Raw genomic sequence first — 23,076 nt, 5'->3', positions numbered from 1 at the left:
TCATCCCCTAAAAATATTGATTGTGGTCAAGGGGGGAGGCAGAGGGAGATTTTTCTTGTGTGAAAACTACACATGGGGGGGAAAAAATCTTGAACTGGTTCTTTTCAGATGCTAAATGCCCACTTCCTGTTTCTTATCAGTCACTTTAATGTAGTCCTGGAAATAATGGTACTTAAACAAGTGCCCACACATATTTTCAGTTTCCTGAATATCTCCCACATCACAGTTTCCCAAATATACTGACTTCAGGAAAATAGTAAATGCATTTTATTCCCCTTCTTTCCAATTTGCAAACCCAGGAGAGTTTAAGGGAAATGCAAGCCACATGTCTCTGGGTATTTCCACTTAGATACATTCATCTAAAGGGTTTTATTTTTTCTCTTATGAGGATGATTTAATGTCTATGAAGCTTTTAAAATCATACTATCACTTTTTTAACTTAAGAAAAAGGTGGTTTCTTTGAATAAGGTTAAATTAATATAAACTTTGCACGTGTGTGTGTGTGTGTGTGTGTGTGTGTGTGTGTGTGTGTGTGTGATACTAGGAACTGAACCCAGGAGTATTATCCATCCAAGCTATATGCCCAGACATTCTTATTTTTTATTTTGAAATGGGGTCTTATTAAGTTGCTGAGGACCTCACTAAGTTGCTGAGGCTGGCCTCTAACCTACTATCGTCCTATCTAAGCCTCCCAAATACTGGGATTGCAGGTGTGTGCATTACCACATCCAGCTTTAATAAAAAATTCTTTAATATTTACTTTGGTTTTAAGTTTTAAAAGTCCCTTTGGTAAGGCTGAGTTCTGAACTTCATTATCTAGTCCTTCACCTATCTTCATCATTTTATATATTACATTGCTTTTTTTTTTTTTTTTGGTGGTACTGGGGATGAAACCCTTCTAACTCCAGGCTACGCTCCCAGACCTATTTTTTTTTTAATTTTTTTTTTTTTTTTTTTTTGAAACAGGGCCTCTTAAGCCAGCAAGGCTGGCTTCGAACCTGTGGGATCCTCCTGTCTCAGCCTCCCAAGCACGGGGATTACAAGCATGTGCCACCACGCCCGGCAACTTCAGATCTTTTTCATAGAGTAAGTCATTCATCCGTTCATTCCACTTATATTTAGAGTACTTATTTGTGCCAGGCTTGCTGTAGGTCCTGAGGAAACAGAGAGAACATGGCAAGCATGCTCTCTGCCCTCAAGGTGCTTAGAACCCAGCAGAAAAGAGAGATACTGAGCAAGGGGAAATCTCCTGAGGGAACATCTGTGGACAGCAGGGAAGGCTTCCCACAAAACCAGAAAAAAGTGTCCAGTAAAGCCAGGCGTGGTGGCGCACGCTTGTAATCCCCACGCTTGGGAGGCGGAGACAGGAGGATCGCGCTGGTTCAGAGCCAGCCTCGCTGGCTTAAGAGACCCTGTTTCCACATAGAAAAGTTAAAAAATAGGTCTGGGAGTGTAGCCCGGAGGTAGAAGGGCTTCCAGGAACCCCAGTACCACCAAAAAAAAAAAAAAAGTGTCCAGTAAGCTGAGACCTTCTGAGGTAGAAAAGAGAGGAAGTTAATGTAGCTGGAGCTTAGGAAAGTTAGGGGCAGGAGTACAAGAAAAGACGGGATCAGATCATGCAAGACCCCATGTCTTTATCTACCTCACAGAAATCACAGCACAGTCATAACTAATAAAAGGAACTAAACACGCTCCCCCAGGCTGACATCTCCCGGACCAGCCCTCTCTGAGCTCTTACCCCGGTGCTGCCAGAAAGGCAAAGCCAGGGTCCCTCCTCTGAAACCCTTTAAACTGAAGAGGGATGCAGATAGCCGTAGATATGGGTCTGTCCTCCACTCCACTGCGGTAGTCTTGTTTACTTTTTTTTTTTATTGCCACTAGACCATGAAATAGCCTCTTTAGTCCCCCTACATCCAGCCTTTCAAATTTCCAAACGGCTTCCTGGTTTAATAATGTCTCTTTGGTGGCTCACACTTGTGATCCCAGCATTCAAACATCCCTGAGAAGTGCTAGATGAACCTATAACAAATACGCTTTGCCCAGAGTTCAGAATCTGGAGCCGTCTCTGGCCCAAACCTACCTCAAGAGCCCACTCCAACACATTGCTCACTTTCCCGCTCCCCACTTCCTGCAGCCTGTGCTGTGGTCACCCACAGGACTTTCTTCTTGGTCTTTTTCCATCTTCACTGGTTCCATGAAATGCTAATGTCAGTTATCAGGCCCCCAAACCTCAAGTAGTCAAATGTATTGGGGGAAAAAATTAGTTTGTTAAGCATTGAATTGTGTCTCTCCCCATTTGTGTATTAAAATATTAACCTCTAGTAGCTCAGAATTTGATCTTATTTGGGGATAGGGTGTTTCTAGAGGTTATAAATTTAAAATGAGGTCATTAGGTTAGTGTCTAACCCACCAAGATAGGTGGCATCATAAAAAGAAGAAATTTAGGCATTAACACAACACACACACACACACACACACACACACACACACACACACTCAGGTAGAATACTATGTACTTATGAAGAGATGAGACAGATCTATCTACAAATGAAAGAACACCAAAGATTGCCAACAAATCATTAAGAGAAAGGCATGGGACAGCTTCTCCCTTCCTGGCAGCCCTCAGAAGGAACCAATCCTGCCAATAGGGGTCCTCTAAAACCAGCGCAATATATTTCTGTTACTCAAGCTACCCAGCCTTGCGAAATCAATATACAGTTAAACCACTTATTTTGATGCAAGATTTTGTAGTCCTTAAAATGCTAATATAGACCCTAACTCTCCAAGAGAGGGAACACAATGTCCTCAACTTATTCCACTTATTTAATAGCAAAGCTTTCCCACCCCAAAAGCATCTCATGCGGATCAGTTTTCTGAGAATCATACTCTGAGAAATGCTGACCTAGAACCCTGAACTCATCCAAAAGTTAAGGAGAGACTTGCACTGAGAAAATGAGTAAATAAGTTTGTGCTAAATTGTTGTAAATTACTAACAGCCTTTTAACATTCGGGATATTCTCCCTCATGTGAGGAATCTACAACAGGCAAAATTTTAGGCCATGTGGAAAGCTCAGTGGTAAATTCCGAGTAGTGAGAGAGCAAGCATTTGGAGCCACCAGATGTTCTACTCTAAGTATCACCATGACCCAGGATAAGTTGTATAATTTCCAGCACCCAGTGCAAAGTGAAAACATAGGACTCATAAATTATTAAGAATTTCTAAATGGTGGCAATAGGCCATTAAACCAAGCTCAGGACCCTTCTAAGCATGGAGATCCTGTGTGACTGCATAGTCTTATGTTTATAAAGCCAGCCTTGTTTTGACCAGTTCAGCATAATCCTTTACAATTTTATACTGCCAACTATTCATTCCAAAAACTACATTTAAAATATTTCTGTGCTGTGGGTCTCTAAGACCACTCCTAGGTTTGGTAAATCTCTAGGAGAGCTCACAAGATTCAGCATGCAGTGGTTGTTATTCCTGGCTGTGATTTATCACAGGGAAAGGAGACGAAGCAAGGTCACTATAGGAAAAGGTACATGGGGCTACCTCCAGAGGAAACCAGACTGAAGCTTCCCAGAGTCATCTCCCAGAGTCACACAGGATATGTTAAAGCGTGCTCATGAGACACCTTAGGTTTCTACTGGGAGCTATTACCTAGTACCTTTGCTTAGTATGCACCACAATTCTAATTTTACTAGTATTTACACTACCAGAAAATAACATGTTAGGCACAAATCAACTTCTCCAACATTTTCTCAAGCTGAAAGGACATGCTCATCAACAAATTCAGATCTCCTCTCTCCAACAGTATGAGATGATTCCTCTAAGAAGCCTGTGAAAGATGACACACAGATGCCTTTCACTTATGCGGTGAAGAAGTCTTTCTCTTTCTGCTTCCACAACTTGGTTGGGCATGAGGGGAAAGGAGGGTTATTTTCTAGAAGAATTACACCCAAGACTGTTGGTGCTGTCAGATATAGCTGAGGTCTTCCCCAGCACATCAACCCCAGTTTGACCACCAGAAGAGACTCATTTCTAGAATGAGTCTCACTCATTACTTAGTGAGAACCTCACCAAGTAACCGAGGCTGTCTCTTCTAGAAAGCTCGTCCACCCCAGACCCCTGTCTATGACGATGCTGCATACAGCCCCTTCTCCTTCCAGCCAATGGGCTATGACGCTGTTTATGACAACCCCAGCTTGACCACCAGAAGAGACTTATTCTAGATGTGATTCTCTTCTAGAGAGCACATCCAATCTAGACCGCTGCCTCTGATGATGTAACAGCCCCTTCTCCATCCAGCCAATGGGCTATTAACTCAATCTCACTAAATCAACTGACCAAAAACCCTTCGGAATTAACTCTCCCATGGATACTTATGGTTTGACAGGGGAAAATATTTATTTCAAAGCTTTAAGGGTGGACTTTCTGCCAATAAGATAGACTATCACTTTGGCAAGACAGCCATTTGATGAGCCTCTGGCTGCACATTTACTGAGGAATGCAAAGTGTTCAACAGAAATCTCCATCAAGTCTGATGAAAGGCTGCATTGACTTGACATTCTTAACTGTTTCTTAATTTTCACAGTAATTATAGTGAGAATAACTTATGTTAAGCTAAATACCCCCTAACATTTGGGAAAGGCCACTAGGAAAGGGGTTTGGGATAAGTATCTAAATTATCCAGATTTCTATTGTATACAGATTGTGTTTTTGATCAATCAACCCCATGAAGCCACTCCTTTAGTGTTCTATGAATGAAACAATTTGATTATTCACCAATAATTTTCAGGATAAATTATTATTGACACTTATCGTTTCAATGTGCTAGGGGATATGAAATATACAAGATGTGTGTGTGTGTGTGTGTGTGTGTGTGTGTGTGTGTGTGTATTTGCAGCACTGGGGATGGAACCCTTTACCTCCAGGCTGCACTCTCAGACCTATTTTATATTTTAGAAAGTTGCTGAGAACCTCACTAAGTAGCTGAGGTTGGCTTCCAACCTGAACAATCCTCCTGTCTCAGCCTCCCAGGTAATGGAATCACAAGCATTTGCCACCACACCCAGCTTATCCAAGTTTTTTTTTTTTTTTTTTTTTTGCCCTTCAGAATATCAGGAATCTTGGGTAGAGAGTAAGGACATAGATATAGGAAGGACACTAGACTTGACACTTGGCTTCTTGACTAAGAAGCTGAGTGGCCTTGGGTAAGTCAGCAGGCAATTCTAGCTTCTGTTTCTTCATCTACTTAATGATGAAAATGCCTTCTCTCTCTGCTCACAGGGATAGTATAAAGATCAACTAATGTAATTTAATTCACGTGAAAATGGTTGGCAAACTATAAATTGTGTGGGTGTGTTAGCACACACTTAAAAAATAAGGGAAAGTGACTGCGCTTAAGAAAGCCAGCAAGTTTAATAAATGATGGCAATAACCCAGTCTCATTATAGGGAGCAGTTACTGTCATCGTCTGCATCAGTGATGGCACAATTAACTTAATTAACACATACCTCTGTGGTGAGTCTGCTGAAATAACACTTTTCCTTTTAACGTACCCAAGCCTTGCCAGCCAGGCATCTCTGAGTCGTGCATCTTCCAAGTAGGGAGGCCCAAGTGTTAAATGGCTCCTAGTCGGTATGCGGAAAACAGAATTCCAGAATACCCATATTGTGAGCAGTCCAAATCACCTAGAAAGATATTAGAAGCCTCACCAAAATCTTGTTGCAGACAAAAGATTTTGTCATTTGGTGCCTGTCAGAGGACAGACACCAACATGCCCTGAAGCACAGGTGTGTCTGGATGGGATGGATATGACTCCAAAAAGAAATCCATTATCACCAAAACCAGAGTCCTTTCCCACAAGGACAAAATCCAAGCTATACCCCCAGCCCTTTATTTTATTTTTTATTTTGAAACAGGGTCTCACTGAGTTGCAAAGGGCCTCACTAAGTAGCTGAGGATATCCTTGAACTGAGATCCTCTTGTCTAAGCCTCCCAAATGGTGGGATTGCAAGCGTGCACCACCACGCCCCACCCTGGGAAGGGGTTTTTGACAAGTGAGAATGAATCCATGGGCAGTTGAGGACACACCCGTGGAGTGATGGCTTTGCCACGGAAAAGACTGCTGCTTGGCAGCCCTGGCCCATCGCTTCTCAGGGCTGGAAAGGGATATCTGAGATCCAAGGACATGCTGCTTCTATTCTGGAGGCCTTTCATTTCCTTTCACTGCTTCATGGCTGAAAAGTCCTCAGGAATCTCTCCCCTACGCTATCACATTCTCTTCTCCTCTCATTCTGTGGCTCTATTTCATTGTCTACTTCCCATCTCATCTGGCTTCGTAGAGCCTTAGTTTTATTTCCACTCATCCTGACAACTCATCCCACACTTCTTTATCTTATTATCTGGTTATTTCAGGTGTGTAGTTCAGGTGAGACTGCATTTTCCCCTCAGAACCAAGAGTCTGTATTTCCCAAAGCAGCCTAGCAGAGAGCTGGTCCACCGCAGCGACTCAGAAAATAATTGTTAATTAAATTTCCTTTTTATTGGAAATTGAATGCACTAGTTCTACAAGATTGGCTGCATGTATTGAAGACCCAATATATTAGTGGCCTCAACAAGACAAGTGTATTCATCTCACACATGATAGTGTGAAATGGAAGAGCCAGAGAAGGCAGGTGTCTCTGCTCCAAAAAGTACTCCTCCAAAGAGTACTCCTGTGACTTGGATTCCCTTCATCTCGTATCTCTGCCTATGAGTCTTGTGGTACACCAAGTGGCAGGATGGGTGAGGAATGAAATGTGCAGGTAGGGGAGCCTCCTGGAGGTCTTTATATCATTTCTTCTGCATCTGAGCCATCAGATCCTGGCCCCACAACTGTGACAGTCTGCAAAGGAAGTTGGGAAATGTAGTCTTTATTCTAAATTTTTTTTTGTGTGTGTGTGTGTGTGTGGTACTGGGGATAGAACCCAGGGGCATTCTACCTCCAAGTTACACTCCCATCCCTATTTTTTAGTCTTTTATTTTATTTTTTTGCAGTACTGGAGATGGAATCCGGGTGGGGGGCATTGTACCTCCAAGCTACACCCCCAGCCCTATTTTTAAGTCTTTTTTTATTTTTGAAACAAGGTCTCTCTAAATGAGTTGCAAAGTGCCTCCTAAGTAGCCGAGGCTCTCTGAGAACTGAGACCACCTGTCTCCGCCTCCGGAATGCTGGGATCACAAGCACACGCCAGGCTCTAGGTATACTCTTAACGTAATGCAGTGGCTTTCCTATTTTTAAAATCAGGATTCACAATAAGAAATACATTTTAATGTCAACCCCACACAGGCACGATACACAAGCAGACATAAAACAAAAGTTTTATGAAACGATACCTGAGCCCTACTTTGTGAGATTCTTTCAATATTTTATAAAATAAGGAGTGTTTGTGAGCGATGAATGAGACATGACCTGCCTTTCAAGGCACTACTACAGGAGAATAAAGAGGGTATCCCATGGGCTCACCAGGGATCTTCCATGAGGAAGGACGTACTGGATCTGACCTCAGGTGCGCTCATTTGCCCGCATGCCTGGCAGCACACATCACTGTATTATCCCCGGGATAGACACCAGCCGTCAATGAAATATTACAGGCTATGGGTGGAGTCTCTGCTGACAGCTGGGTAGAAAATTGAAGAACAAAGGGATTTTTATCAACAGATCCCCTGAGGAGTGGAAGAGAAATTCTTTTTGTCTCTTAATATGTATTAGGTATAAAAAATACACATGAAAATATTCATTCTATCGATCCTTATGTATTTTAAGTTTAACAGATAATTCGGATAAAACCCCAACGGATCTTATTTTAATTCTCCATCACGGCCTCAAATTCATGAAGTCTGTCAAGGGCAACCTCATATCTTCACTGAGGTAGTGCATCTCCCAGGCTTCTCTAATTCACTTTTGTGCTAGAATAATCTATAGAACAGATTTGTCATTCCTTCCATAGACTTCAAATTTGAAGAAAACCTCATATCGTGTGATTTTTTTTTATTTTTTATATTTTTGCTTGACAGTTTCAACTGACTTTTGTCAGATTTTTGACAGTGGAAAATAAAACCAACAACTCTCAGAACATTGCCGCTCTGTTTGTTTTCAGAACAACGGTTTTGGAGGGGTTTGGAATGATTCTGAAATTATGTTACAAGAGATGCTTTAAAACAGGCCCTGAACCCTTTGTGCTACTGAGCTTCGCTGGCTTCATTAGTTGTGACACAAGCATCATCGCTAATTGCAAGCTAATTGTGTTAGTGGCCTCAGACTACGGCTGCTTCCAGAGTTTTGGATTGTGGTAAACAGTACATTTCCATGGCATTTGTTGAAAGACGCCTGGACGAGAGGCGAGGGAAGAGCGGGCTGCAGATGCGCTACGCTACGGGGCCTCCTGTTCCGGCAGGCGCGGCCCCCTGCCACCTTCAGGACTCTGGCCCCATTGCTGTTGGTTGCTGCTTCTCCTGCTTCATTACTTCTAGGAGAGGTCTCCTTGCACTACTTTGGGCCTAATGGGCACCCATAGAAATTAGAAGGTTTTTATTGCCTCCAAGGCTGCTAAAAGGCTGCTGAAGAAGTGAGTCAATGTTTTCAGTCTTGCTTTCATTCCATGTCCCAGCGCTCATCCAGATCGGCATCTGTGTTTGCAGCCTCCAGAGGGAGGGGGGCAATTACTGGACAAAGCTGGGGATTAAGCTTTCCTCTCTCTCCTCTGAAGGAACAGTCCCATTGGAACAGGGTTCAGGGCTTATTAGGAGAGTGGTGAAGAGAAAAGATATTTCCTCCTGTGCAGGCGTTCCCATCCTTCCTGGATAAAGAGGACTGAAATGTACGGGGCTTTTAATCCAACACCTTTGGCAAGCACGAGAAAACCCTCGCACGTCCTTCGGAGATGGGGTATCTTTTGCTATATATCCGAGCAATAAGACATGACAGGCACTTTATTTCATCAGGGCTGCACACCTGATGCAGTTTGTGGCAGAAGGCCAAAGCACAAACGACTCCAACCCTCAGAATATTCTTCCCCAAATGCATTAAAATGCACTGACTTATTAGTGCTAAAAAATGAAATGAACTGAAAACAAAGGAGAAAGAGAGGTTTCCTATGATAGTTCCTAGGGGTCAGGCACCCAGACAGACAATAAGAAATTTCCATTTGCAAGTAGACACATCTTAATATAGTCATCCTGGTGAAGGGCTCTGAAATCTGAGAAGAGCCTTCTCTTCCGGCATTGCTGAAGGACCAGTGTCCAAGTGTGGCCTTAGATGATGAGGTCTGCGTCAGCATATACAGGCTCTGTGGTTTGCATGGCTAATATTTCTTTCGCTTTTCCTAAAAGATTGCAAAAGGATTCATGTGTTGATAGAATTCTTAAAACTTTGGGGGCCAATTTGGCTTTAAAAAAATTGCCTTTGAAGATGAAGGCTCCTGGGTGGCTGTCCTCTGGCCCTTCTCCCAGAGAGAGGCACATTTCTAGATGATTAGAGAACTTCAGGTGGGAATGTTACTCTGCTTCTGGCTTTATGCCTTAAAATATGACCTAAGGCAAGCTATCATTTCCCAGAAATGAAGTATGTCGTATGTTACTATTAAAGTGAACTAGAAAAAGAGCCTTCTATTACAATAATGGGTTTTGTTTAAAAAAAATTAAATGTCAGATCCCCAAAGGAATAATACGTATTTGATGCTATTATTGGAGCAGCAATACCAGTAATTGCATGAGGTACTTATATTTAGTATTGTTCATATAGTACAGGTATTTCATGTAAATCTTTCAGTGAAATTATGGTGTCAGAGAAAATGAGTAACAGCGTCACTCGTTATTCATGCAATCGATAGACATTTATTGGGAGTGACTGTGCATCAGTCGTCAGCCTAAATGCTGGGACACAAAGCAAAAGAGATTAGAATATCGTCTTGCCTTCAGGGAGCTAACACTCCAATTGAGACCATGGATAGGGCAAGCAGCTACAACTCAGTGTGACCACAAAAGATTCCAATGGGGCCGTGAACTGTACTTCAGAGAGCTATTAGCTCTAACCAGAGGGGTCTTGACTATTCTTAGTAGCCTGTTCAGCTGAGCTGAACCTAAAAATATCAGCATAAAGCACATATGAGGCAAGGGGAACCAGGTGCAAAAGTGTGGCCACAAAAATCACTTTAATACGTGCATGGCACCTTTGGGGACTGGTGAGTAGTGGTTTAGTGTAGCTGCAGAGGTAAGCCTGTCAAACTGCCAAGTGTCAAATGATGGACGAGTTTGAGGTAAAGAAACCTGGATGATTTTTGAGCAGCATCATTTTACAGAAGTGAATGTACTTTACATTTTATTCTAAAGAGCCAAGGGAATGAGAAGAGACAAAATGCCGCATGGAATAAAACTGTCATTCTCTCCATGACTCATCTGTTAACTTATGAAAATACACTTACATCAAGAAATACAAGAAGATTGCTCACTTCACGTGCGTCTGGGTGGATTGAACCTAATTTTGTAGTATTAAAGCAAATTTTCCACTGAGAAAACATGTCACAGAGGATTGCATGAACCTTTGTAATGATTAATATTTGATATTTTGATGTCACCTTTTATCCTGAGATAAGTCCCGTACACACGAGAACCGAAAGCTCTAAGGAAACACAGACAGTATTAATATAGTAAGTCATAATGCATTTCTATCTTCCAGATCCCGAGGGCTTTCTGGCTATGCGTTTTCCTCACCATTAGAAGTTAGTGGGTATACTTATAAAGTAGTGATTTTTAAATTAGTTCCTACTAAAGCCAGGCGTGGTGGCACACGCTTGTAATCTTAGTACTTGGGAGGCTGAGACAGGAGGATCCAGGCTGGCCGCCAGCCTCAGCAACTAAACTTGTGAGACCCTGTGCAGTTTAGTGAGACCCTGTTTCAAAAATAAAGAATAAAAAATAGGGCTAGGGGTGTATTTCAGAGATAGAATGTCCCTGGGTTCCATCTCCAGTACTCCTCCCCACCAAAACAAATAAATTAGTTCCTACCAAGAACTCTCAGGCTATAGTATAGGGTACATCTTTCCACAACTATCTTATGGAGATGAGCTTTTGATATATGTAGTCCTTCATTCCTTGGCATTTTAGTTATTTTATTTTTTTGCCTACTGATCTTACCGTGAGTGGAGAACCTATCAGGTGAGGGCTGTGTCTTCATGAATGTTTGGACTTCCTCAAGGGAGTAATAAAGCATCATCTCGGTTATCATCATCATTATTTTGACAACAATAACTCCCATGACTACTGCCGCTATTAAATCACTCATCCCATGACTGTGCTAATCTATCCTAAGGCCTTGATACATGCACCATATTAACTAATTTCCCACCAATGTTAGAGGCGAGTGCTGTGCACTAGAACTCTTTCTGTGGTGATGGACATGTTCTATATCTGTGCTGTTCAATATGTACCCACCAGTCTTATGCAGCTGTTGACTGATGCTATTGAGGAACTGCATTTTTCTTGCATTTAATATTAATCAATTTCATTGAAAGAGCCATGTGGCTAGTGAATACCAGACAATCTAGCTGTGATGACTGGTTTGTTTCTTCTTATTATCATTATTTAAAACAAAGTTCTGTTTTTATCATCCATATATAAGGACTAGTGAGTGGGTCTGAAGTAGTCTTCTACATTTGGAGAACTTTAGTCTGCCCTTCTTCTACCTTGTTAAATTTTGATTTAAAAGGTTTCCGAGGAATACATGGGATAACATAGGCTTTCCTAAACAAAGAACACTGTCCAAATACGAGGATGATATCTTAAATGGAAACTCATTGTCATTCAACCATCCCAAGTGGTCAGCAGTGATAAGCTGAAGTGGTCTATTGGAAATTGGAATTCCAATTACTGATTTCCCAAAGGAAGACATTCATTTCTACTTATGAAAATAAAACAATAAAAGAGGGTTTTATGTGTGGGGTGTGCATGGAAAAACCGTCTTCAGATAAACCCTTTCATTAAAACCACCTCCCCAGGATTTGTCTGGTTTGCCTGCAAAAATATGGGAATAAGCTTCTTTTAGACAAATAAATCTATTTGAAGACTTATATTTACACGTAGTCCACTCTGTAACTTATACTTACTACTGCTAGAGAAAAAAAGAACTTAAGTGGCCCTTGGTTTGGACCATCTGTCTCGAAAATGTAACATATGTTTGCTTTGTTGACTCAACAACCAAGTGTAAACTGATACATTGAATTAGAAGTGTGTGCGTGTGTGTGTGTGTGTGTGTGTGTGTGTGTGAGAGAGAGAGAGGGGGGGGAGGAAGGAGGGAAGGAGGGAGAGAGGGAGGGAGAGAGAGAGAGAGAGAGAGAGAGAGAGAGAGAGAGAGAGAGAGAGAGAGAGAGAGAGAGGTGAGGGCTTCAGTCTCTTCCTACCTGTCCCAGAGGAACAGGCACACTTGCACAGCAAAGAAGAAGCATGGATTGTTGGGATGCTCCCCGGGGTTCAGGGCCGCCTAGGCAAGGCGCAGACACTGGGTGGCAACTCTAAGCACCCGGGCCAGCGCGGCAGCAGCTGAAGGGCGCGCCTGGCTGATGTGTCTTATGTGTAGTTGAATGGAGAGCTGCCCACCCGCCTCCAGTTCCCCGCCCTTGCACTGGGGCCTCAAACTTCCACCAAAGCCCGTGCCCTTTTCAATTAACCCCCCTCGTTCAAAACGAGCCTTCCTTTTCTATGCTCCGCGGCGGCCCATTGTCTGGTGTGATGGGTTTGTAGATTTGACAGCTGGGCTCACACAGACTTGATTCAAACGCGGTTTCCCTGAGAGATGAACTTGGACATCTGTAAAGATCTCCAATACAAATCCTGAGCGGCCGGAGGACGGCCACCCTCCACTGTGATCTAAGCCCCCAGCGGAATCTCGGGACCCAGTGTGGACCTCAGTGTCCCGGGCGCCCTCCGGCGTGCGTGAAAGGGAGCGTGTGTCGAGAGGAGCAAGGGGGTTCAGCAGCTCTACTGGAGAAGAACGGTTTCGAGGTTGGGGTGAAGGGCTCTGATTATCTTTGGCTTTTTTTTTTTTTAATTTACTCTTGAAACAGCCAAGATGGAGGTCACCTTATGAATTTCCCAAAGCCAGGTCTGACCGGGCTTAAATGCGGTGGGTTGGTGGGCTCTGTTTTTGCCTCATTGTCCAAGCTGGAGGAGAGAGGCAGAGACAGCGTGCAAGAGAGTGTGCGCGCTGGCACGGAGGCGCCGGTGGGTGCGCGTCCCGCAATCGCTGCTCCGGGGGCTGGGGGCTGAGTGTGTCTTGAACGCACCAAGTCTTGAGTCACAGCTGCCAAGTGACGTGGGGGGGGCAACTTTGTGTTCAGAAGGGTCTGGCTGTTTGCACTAAGAAAGAGCCCTTGTGCAGTGTGCCCGTGTGTGTGTGCGTGCATGCACGAGCGAGCGAGAAGTGTGTGTGTGTGTGTGTGTGTGTGTGTGTGTGCGCGCGCGCGCGTCGGCGCCCGAGGCTGGCTGCATAGCGCTGCACGTCCTGTGCGCGCGTGCGGATTGGCCCCAGGTCCCACAGCCCGCGATCCCGTCCATCTGAGGCGGCCTGGCGAGCTTGGGAGCCGGCTGTCGTTACCCTGCGGAGCGGCGGGAACAGAACCCGGGCGAGGGTCCTTTGGCCAGAAGAAATCTGGCCAGGCCAACCTCCGCGCCGTTTCCAATAACCACTAACATCCCTAATGGGCATCCGAGCCCAGGGCTCTGCTGGGAAATCGTCCTGGCCAACTCGGCCCTCTGAGCTCTAGAAGATTACCGCATCTTTTTTTCTAGCGCAAAGTGAGCCCGGAAGGGGAACGAGGGGGCGGGGACATCCCCCAAAGAATAAATAAATAAACAAATAAACTGGCTTCTCGCCGCAGCTGGACGCGGTCGGATGGGTCCAGGTTGGTGGCGTTTGGAGTTTTCTCCTGTCTTTTGGGAACCCATTGCCGCCTCTACCCTCTCCCGCCCGCCCCAGCCAGTCCTTCCATCTTGCAGGCGTCCGCCAACTTTGGGGCTCGGGGGGCGCTCATGGCGCCGGGTGGCACCTGCCGGGGCGCGCGGATCCTAGGGTTTCGCCTGCTCTGCGGGGCGGGTGGTGTGGACGCGCCCGGGTCCCGGCAGCTGGGCGGCCGTGTGAGCGCCGCGGACGCCTGGGCGGGAGTGGAGGACGCGCGGCGCGGTAGGGGCGCCCCCGCCGGGTTCCAGCCCCGGCCGGGACGCTTTAGCCCCGCCGCCTCGGGAGAGGAGGCGCGCCCCGGGGAGGGGAGGTCGGAGGCGAGGGGTGGCGACTGGCGGCTGGGGAGCCGGCGGGCGCGGGGAGGGGGCGGCCAACTTCCCGGGAGAAGGGGCGCCCTGGGCGCCGGGGCTGGCTAACGGAGCCGCCGCCGCCGAGGGCTCCGACTCCGGGCAGCGGCCAGCTCCGCTCCGGACGCTCGGAAAGTAACGTTTATTTATTTGCTGGCGATCAGCCTTGGGGTTGCCCCGATGGACACCCCCTCGGACTTTGGGAGCCCGCGCCCGACCCCTCCAGCCCCCAGCCGCCGGTTCCGGCGCCTCCCCCACCCTCCCGGAATACGCGCGCCCGCAGCCCCCGCGCCCAGGCCGAGGGGGGGTCCCCACCCGGGCGCTGAAGGTCCCCCCGGCGGGGCGGGGGAGGGGAGGGCGGAAGGGGAGGCTTGGGCTCCGGGCTCTCATTTCAAAGCGCGCTCTGCCTTCCAGGTTGGGCCGGACCCGAGCCCCTCGCGGCGGAGCCTCCTCCCGCCCGAGCTGAGTCGCCGGCGGCGGCGGCGGCGGACCGGCCCGGAGTTCCCGCTCCTCCTGGATGGAGGTGAACTTTGGGCGGCCAGCGGCGCGCGGCGGCCCGGGGATCGCTGCAAGCTGAGCTCCCTCGGCGAAACCCAGCGGCGGCTCGGGATATTTTTGGGGGGCGGGGACCCGCCGCGCGCCGGCACCATGTTCCTGGCGACCCTGTACTTCGCGCTGCCGCTCCTGGGTAAGTCGAGGCCGCCGCTGGCGTGCTTTCCTCGGAGCACTTGCGGCCGACCCCCCCAGATCTGCGGCGCGGGGCGCGGTGGATGCGGGGGGAAGAAGTTTCGTTTGGGGAGGGGAAGCGGCGGCCCCGCGAGCCGCGCTGCCCGCAACGTTTCCGGGCTGGGTTTTTATCTGCGGTGGGTTTTCCGCCCGGGCCGGGGCGGAGGCGCGGCGGGCAGGTGGAGTGGGGCGTAGCGGGGGCCGGGAGAGCAAACTTCGAAGGGAAAACTTTTCTCCGCGTAACGTCTCGGCGCTCCCCGCGGGGCAGACGCCGCTCGTCCGCCCGCGGTCCAGGGCGCGCCGGGAGCAGGCGAGCCACCGCGCGCCTCCATCCAGCCCCGGGCTGCACCCGGCCGAGCGCGCGGAAAGGCGGGGCCTCGGCTCCGGTCCCGATGCCCCGGGCCGTAGGGTTTCGGGGCGTCCGCAGCGCAGGCTCCAGGGCACCCCCCCCCCAGACCAGAGCTAACGCCACCTTTCTCCGGAGGGGAGAGGGTGGCGGCAGGACTTTCAGGGGCGGGAAAACGCAGCTGGGGATGGACCCGCTACTGGCCCGAGCTCCCCCAAAGAACAAGCGTCCCCTCCCCCGGGGCCCGGACGTCGGCGGGGTCTCCAGCGGACCCGCACTCAGTCTCCCTCCCCACCCCCCTGCAGACTTGCTGCTGTCGGCCGAGGTGAGCGGCGGGGACCGCCTGGACTGCGTGAAAGCCAGCGACCAGTGCTTGAAGGAGCAGAGCTGCAGCACCAAGTACCGCACGCTGAGGCAGTGCGTGGCGGGCAAGGAGACCAACTTCAGCCTGGCGTCCGGCCTCGAGGCCAAGGACGAGTGCCGCAGCGCCATGGAGGCCCTGAAGCAGAAGTCGCTCTACAACTGCCGCTGCAAGCGGGGCATGAAGAAGGAGAAGAACTGCCTGCGTATCTACTGGAGCATGTACCAGAGCCTGCAGGGTACGCCCCAGAGCCCCGCCCCCGGCCCCGGGCCCTGGCGAAGGCTGGCGGGGCCCCTTGGTCCCCTGGCCTGCCTGCTGATCTCGGCCTCCACTCAAGTCTCCTCTCCCCAGCTGCGGAGTGAGGACCTTTCATTGGCCCCAGGGGACACTGGCAGCTGGTGTTGACTGCGCTTGGTTGGGGCTGGTTGTTGGAACTCAGTGAGGAGGTGGGGGCACCCTTGGGCTCTGCTGACCCTTCTGAAACCTGGTGGGAGCGATGAGTAGGAACCCTGTAAAGCCCCCCCCCCCCCAAGGATCCCACAGCTTCACTCCAAGAGCAGGTTTTGGCCAGCTTCACCAAACCATTATACAATCATCATGCTGCCTTCCCCTGCATCTTGCCTGGAGTTTTCCCTTTTCTTCCCTTCCACCTCTCCTGACATAGATAAGATTAAGAAGTACACAAGGGCCCTGGGATCCATTGTATCTTTCCTCCTCTCAAACCGGATCAGAGGCAGATGTGTGAATAACCATTTGTCATCTTAGATTAGCTGAGTCTTGAACCAGCTGCTGTGGTTCAACTTTACTTAACCCAGAAGTAGCTCAGGGAGAGACAGATGACTTGTTTCAGCTCTCCATCCCAGTGGGGTTTGTTTTGGTCCTGCATGTGTGCCAGAGGTGGCACACCAGAGTGTGACTCTGTAAATCTAACACAAACATCCAGCGGGTTCTTTCTCCACCGAGACTCACTGAATATTTGTAAGACACAGATTGGAGCTGTCAGCTGCTACTTGCTCCAGAATCTATTAATGAAAACCTGGTTCAGAGTTGGACTGTCTAATAGTCATGTGTTTTCTGACCACATGCCTGTGTTTGGGGGTCAAGCAGAAATGGGGACCTCTTCTGGGTCACCTTTATTCCACTGGCCCCCCCGGAGGCAAGCAAGGTGGGGGGACAGCAGGGCTCCTTCCTCTCCCATTTCATTCCTATGCAGAGTGGGAGAGTTTTCTGGCAAGATCAGACTGGGTTGCTCTCCAATGTTTTCATGGCACTCTGGGGAGAACAAGGACAACAGAGGCAGAGAAATGAAAAGAAATCACCCTAGCCAAAGACATGCATGCATTTGAAATCTTGGAAAGTTTTAGTATCATTTTTTTTGTTACACAATCATAATATAATTAGAATTCAGATTCCGCAGTGAAACACTGCTTGAAATGTATCTGTTTGGCAGATCTGAGCCCAGTCTTTGTGTTGTTTTTAGGAAATGATCTGCTGGAAGATTCTCCATATGAGCCAGTTAACAGCAGATTGTCAGATATATTCCGGGTGGTCCCGTTCATATCAGGTAAGCAGATTCATGCTTCCCCTCTTCCGCCTTTGCCTGCTTGGGCTCCGCTGGCTTGCATTCTCTTTGGCTCTCAAATAGCATATAAGTAGTTGAATGGCACAGTGTTTCTGGGAAATTAGAAATTGGCTGATGATAATGAAGAGGCAGAATGCCTAGTGATGATTGTACGACTTAAAAGTAATTTTAAATGAAGTAATGTGGTGTGGTGGTTTGGAAGAGGTTGGAGGGAGGTGACTTGGTTGAAGTTTTTTTTTCTTCACATTAAGATATGATTGGCTAGCTCTTAGCAAATGGAATGTCACTTCTGTCTGTAGGTGGCAATAGTATTCTCTTGTTGCTGTAGGCCTCATACAATGCCTCCCTGGAAAGGGATCTATTCTGATAATGCCACTTTCTTTAGAAGCAGCTGAAAATAATCTTAGATCCTTGAAGAATTTCACATGGACTCACTTGTCTGCCTTTGATTTAAACAATTAAGCCCTACCATTTGTTAACAATTCTTCTGTCTCGAATTCTTCCAGAGCAAGTATGTACATTTCTAAGATATACTCCTGCCCCAGTGGCCCTTTAGGATATAGTCTTACTTTGTCTCTTTGCAGTTCTTAAATTTGATTTGGAAATGAACTTAGTATTAGAAATTAAGTTTTTCATAACATCTGCATCCAGACAACCCGTAAATGTCTGGTAAGGCAGGAATTTCTCTTAATGATATACAGATTCCAGATGGATGTTGCTTAATTTATTTAGAGTGAAGACATTTTCTCAAGTGTATGTAGCCACCATAAATTACATGTTTCTTGGTAGGGAAGCATGGTGGTTAATGTTGAATTTGATCCTTTGGGGATGATTTTCTTTTCTTTGTGTGTGTGTGTGTGTGTGTGTGTGTGTGTGTGTGTGTGTGTGTTTTTGTTTTTTTTTTTTTTACTGATTAGAGTATTCTGGGTTTCTAAATACTCTGATTCCATGTAGAAGAGCCACAAAAACCAGGGAGTATGTAAATACTGAAAGTAAGTGTGAGTGTATTATATGTTTCACTCACCAGATGCATAGTAAGCACCTACTGTGTTATAGCTTCTGTGGTTTTGGCAGTAAGCCAGTTGTTGTTCTCCTCTTGTAACTCTTGTGCTATGCCAGGCATCGTGGTAAGACCTCGCATCTTTAATGTATGTACTCATCATCAAGCTCATCTTAGATGTTGTTATTTTCATTTCAGAGATGAGGAGATTGAGGCATAGTAAAATTAGGAAACCAGCCCAGAATCACAAAGTTCCCAAATGGTGGAATCAGAATTCAGACCCAGATTTATTTCATTTCAAGCTTTTCTAAACATTTGCCCCTTGCTACCAGATCATGATCCTCAGATCAGCAGCACAGACATTGCTTGGGAGTTGCTTAAAGGTATAGAGTCTCAGGCGCCATCCCAGATCTACTGAGTCAGAACTCACATCTTAACAGATCCCTGGCCTGGGTCCTTCACAGGTCCAAGAAGATTGAGAAGCATTCTTCTACATGATTGTACCTCCTGATTTAGAGGAGTGTGTGTGTGTGTGTGTGTGTGTGTGTGTGTACGCTCACACATGAATATGAATGTATATGTATTGATATATAAGGGTACAAGTTTAGTATCAGAAGCATTCACGTTATCCAAAATAATGCTGACAATTTCCACTGCCAGTTGCTACTCCCTGTCTGGTTGTTGTTCTAGGCAGGACAGTGGTCACATAGTGGAGAAGGGATACTCAGACAAGTGTATGTGACCATCTGGGTACTCATCTGTAGGAACTAAGAGTGAAGTATGAGGAACAAACCTGGACTTACTCCTGGTTTGGAGGGCAGTGCCTCTTGCCTGCTGCCCGCGCCATGGAAGCATCAGTCTCCAGTCTTTGTACGGATGGCTGGAAAGAGATGCCCATTCCCACGCACAATTAGAAGTGAGGAGGCCATCAAGGGAGGAGGGCCACTTGGGTCTTACTTTTAGAACTGCTATGAGCTGAGGGGATCTTTCAGTCTTTAAGAAAAGACTTATGTACCTTTCCTGGGTGGCAGTAACATTTCCAATTCTAACAGATTTCCCCTCCAGATTCACTCTCCTGTGCTCTCCTGTGGCTTTGCCAGTCTATGTATTCATTTCTACACTTGAAGTGGACTGTGAATTCTTGGGTACCATTGGGTTATCTGAATTTCTTTTGTGAATATTGGAGATTCTTCTGCATAGAACACATTTCACACCTTCCTTTATTGGACCCTTCTCTCAGCCAGGGTCTCTTCTCACAGAAAATGTGATTCTGAGTTTGTGAGACCTATCCTGTTGAGAACTCGGAAGTCACAATGAATCAACCAGAGCCAGCAAGGCCTTGTCCAGACCTCCATTTTATATCTCAAGGGCATTGACTTTAGGTTCCAACACTAAGGAGCTTTGACCTCTGACGGTGAGTGTGTTTCTTAAGTGGGTATAGTGAAGCCAAATGGAGCCTTGAGAGGTTTTAAGTCATTGAATAATGCATATTACCAGTTTGGTCTTTGTAGGATGGGGAAGGACAGAGAAGCAGGAAGATAAATGTTGCTTTTCATGCCTTGCATCTGAGTTTCTAGAACATCTCTTCTGTCTTGAAAATCCCTCTGATGAAACCAGGACAATAGAATCTCTTCCTTTTATGGATGTGGTCTCAATCAGAGTTTCCATATTTGGATTCCTCTGCCCAGTGTGAAGAGTATGTTTCTCTACATGCATTAAGTATGAGCTGAATCCCACCACCAAATAAGACATGCTTGACTGTCTCGGGTTTCCATTTACTTTGGATTCTTTCAACCTACAGCTATATTTGTCCTTATTTATTTGCTGGGCAGATAAAAAGGCCATGTCATGGTACTATCAGCAGCTTGTTGGGAACAGGGAATGAAACTATGGTAGAATCTAAACACCATCATCTCTGTTCCTAAGCCTGAACTGCAGAAGGGAAACCCAGCAGCTTAGTCAGGTGAAGATTTGGGGGGAACTTTTTTTTTGGGGGGGGGGCTAGGAGAAATCTGATAGTGGAAAGTGAAAGCATTTGACCTCTAAGGCACACTGAGGGCATTCAGGAGTACACTTCCTGTGAGTTGGTGCCAGCATGGTTTTCAGGCATCTGGGACATAAAGTACATGAAGGAAAAAGGGTGAGCCAGTGCAAAGGAGTAGTAGAGTAGAGGAAGGAACTCAGAAAAATCTCCCAAGAGGTGGGAGAGCAGAGCTGAGTGGGCGCTGGGAGGCCCAGGGCCCAGAAGGGCAACAGCTGCTTCTCCAGCCACAGAGCTCTGCTCCTTAACCTCTCCTCTGCCTCCCTGTTTTCATCCTTCACAAAAGTTCAAGCAACAGAAAGAAGTAAACAGCGATTTGAAAGGATGATGAACCTCTTGGGAAATTTTGTTTTGTTTTGTTTTGTTGTTTGGAATTTGCAAGAACAAAAGCAGTAAGAGAGGTTGAAAGTGTAGTGGTGATAAGAAAGCCTGCGGGTGGAGGATCTGAGGGTGGAGGTAAGCTCTCCTGCAACATGAGAAATGGAGGGCTCCAACATTTCACAGAACTGCCTGGGAGACTGGATGTTACAGAGAAGAGTTAAGAGATGCCAGAACTTAAGCCCATAGAATCATAATTGATGGTGGTGCACACAAGAGTCAGTGGGGGAGACTGCAGGAAAAGAGAAGCATTGGGATTGGAACACCCAAGTCTGATTTGGTGAAAGACTCTGGCCTCGCCTTCCAACTCTGTCCTTTCTTCTTTCCTACTGCATCCTCGCGTCTTGTAGTGGCTCTGACCTTCCTGGAAGCCTTAGGATCTTGAGATTGGTGCCCTGAGTGGTTGGGAATAATTTGCTCCAGGATGAGGTGTGCCTAAGTTTTCTTGAGTCTGGCACCTTTTTTCTGAATGATGTGAATGGTTAGCCATTTCTGGTTCAATGTATTGTCGTATTTAGGTCACTGTTCTGAAAAACTTTATTATAATTTTTTTTTTTTCATGTGGAGAAGAGCTGTGTGGCCTCATCTTCAGGAAGAGAGAAAAAGTCTTGGAATGGCCACTCGTTAGGGTGTGGTATTCCTTTCCTTTCTACACATCTCTCTAAAACAACTCTCTAATGGTGTTGCTGCTACAGTTGAGAAATCCATTAGTTTCCTCTTCTGGCCTCTGGCCTCTGTCTTGCTCCTTAGCATGCGGTGGGGGGGGGGGGAGAAGGGTTGCTCCATCTAGCCCTGCTGCCCTTCTGGAAGCCCCCACTAGAGCTGCCTGGGCCAAACCATTCCCTGATCTCCTGTGCTTTCCTTCTCTGGGGCTTAAAGCATGGCCTTGCCTTTGCTTGGGAAACTTCTCTTACTCCTTCAAGACCATGATCAAATTTCATCTTGAGGACCCTGCTGGAATCTCCCCAGACAGGCTCTTCCTCTCGGGACTCCCTCAGGCTGCCTTGTGCTTATGCCTTTATGACGGCCATTAATCTCAGCATATCCAGAGGGCTTATTTATGTGTCTGCTGTTCCCACTTGCAAGTCAGGGGCTGGCTTGCGATGCTGGTGTCTCTCAGAGCATCGAGCATCCTTCCCAGTCTGGCTCAGTCAGCCCATCAAGCTGGTTTTGTGTTTCAATGTCACTTCTTAGAGATCTAGTCCAACCCTCTGTGTTTACAGACTCTAAACTCAGAAAAGGGAAGTCTTTTGGCCAGGGTCACACAGCTTGAGGGTAGCCTCGGGGACCTTTGCCAGGATACTGCCATATGGGAGGCTAGTTGGCCTCTCTCTGCCGCATACTTCCATCCATTCCCGGGACTTAGCTACCACTTCTTCCGGTGACTCAGATCCTCCCCTCCTACTCCAACCTCTCCTGACTCTAAGCCACTATTTCCAGCTGAGTCCTGGACGACACCATCTGGCTGCATCTCCGTTCCCTCAAACTCAACACATACAAAACGGATCTCACCATCTCTCCCCCTTTCCTCCTTCCCCCCTCTCTTCTTGAGTCTCTTGTCTTGCATAATGGCACTATCCTCTGTCTAGTGATCCATGCAATAATGGGGGCAGGTCATCTCCATCCCTTCTGCTGAGGCAACCTGCTATCTTTTGCATTGACCCCCTCCCTCCATTCCCTGAATGCGTCCATGCGCACTTCTCACTGGTCTTCACATTGACCTCCTCTGGGTCTAGTTTCTCCTTCACCCTCAGCACTTCAAGGTCTTATCATGATACCTGGGTGACTTACAGAAGCATCTGACTTCATTCTTCCTTCCTAGTGTTTACTGATCAGCCTGCTTGGCCATAGCCACCCTGTCTCATGGACAGAGCAGGTTGGCCAGCAGCGATTTCACAGTGCTCTGGGTGGTTTGTATGCCCACCCCTTTGCATAGGATGGTGCTAGAGAAAGGATACATGCTCTGAACTTCCACCAACCTGGCTGACCTCCAGCCCAGCCACTTCCTTTGCCTTGGGTGCATCCTTTGAATTTACTGTGTCTCAGCTTCCTTAGATGTAAAATGGGGTGATAATAGTGTCTACTTTATAAGTTCTTGTGGATGGATGATACTTTGTATAAAACACCTGGCACCGTGCCTGAAACAAACTTGGTCTGCGATAAACCTCAGTCATTTTTAATGTCGTACAAAGGCCATGTTAGCGGTCAGCTCACTCCTGATTCCAAGAATGGTCCTCCTTTTGGTAGACTTGATTCCCCAATCATGGGACATCAATTCTGTGTCTTGAAGAGGGTTGCAAT

At 47.0% G+C, this 23,076-nt stretch overlaps 1 protein-coding gene across 2 annotated transcripts in view; it reads left to right on the top strand.

The window, feature by feature from the left end:
- Positions 1-14,989: 14,989 nt before the first annotated feature.
- Positions 14,990-23,076, top strand: part of GFRA1 (GDNF family receptor alpha 1) — a gene marked incomplete at both ends in the record, with an annotated part of 212,380 nt that continues 204,293 nt past the window's right edge. For both annotated transcript variants that reach the window (XM_080695216.1, XM_080695215.1), the window contains 3 exons: positions 14,990-15,029; positions 15,719-16,012; positions 17,255-17,338. In XM_080695216.1, coding sequence (XP_080551342.1) covers positions 14,990-15,029; positions 15,719-16,012; positions 17,255-17,338 — 418 coding nt within the window. The remainder of the gene's footprint in view (positions 15,030-15,718; positions 16,013-17,254; positions 17,339-23,076) is intronic.

The sequence above is a fragment of the Muscardinus avellanarius genome (assembly GCF_963383645.1).
Source record: "Muscardinus avellanarius genome assembly, chromosome: 4".
NCBI lineage: Eukaryota > Metazoa > Chordata > Mammalia > Rodentia > Gliridae > Muscardinus > Muscardinus avellanarius.
This window is presented reverse-complemented; position numbering and strand designations above follow the sequence as displayed.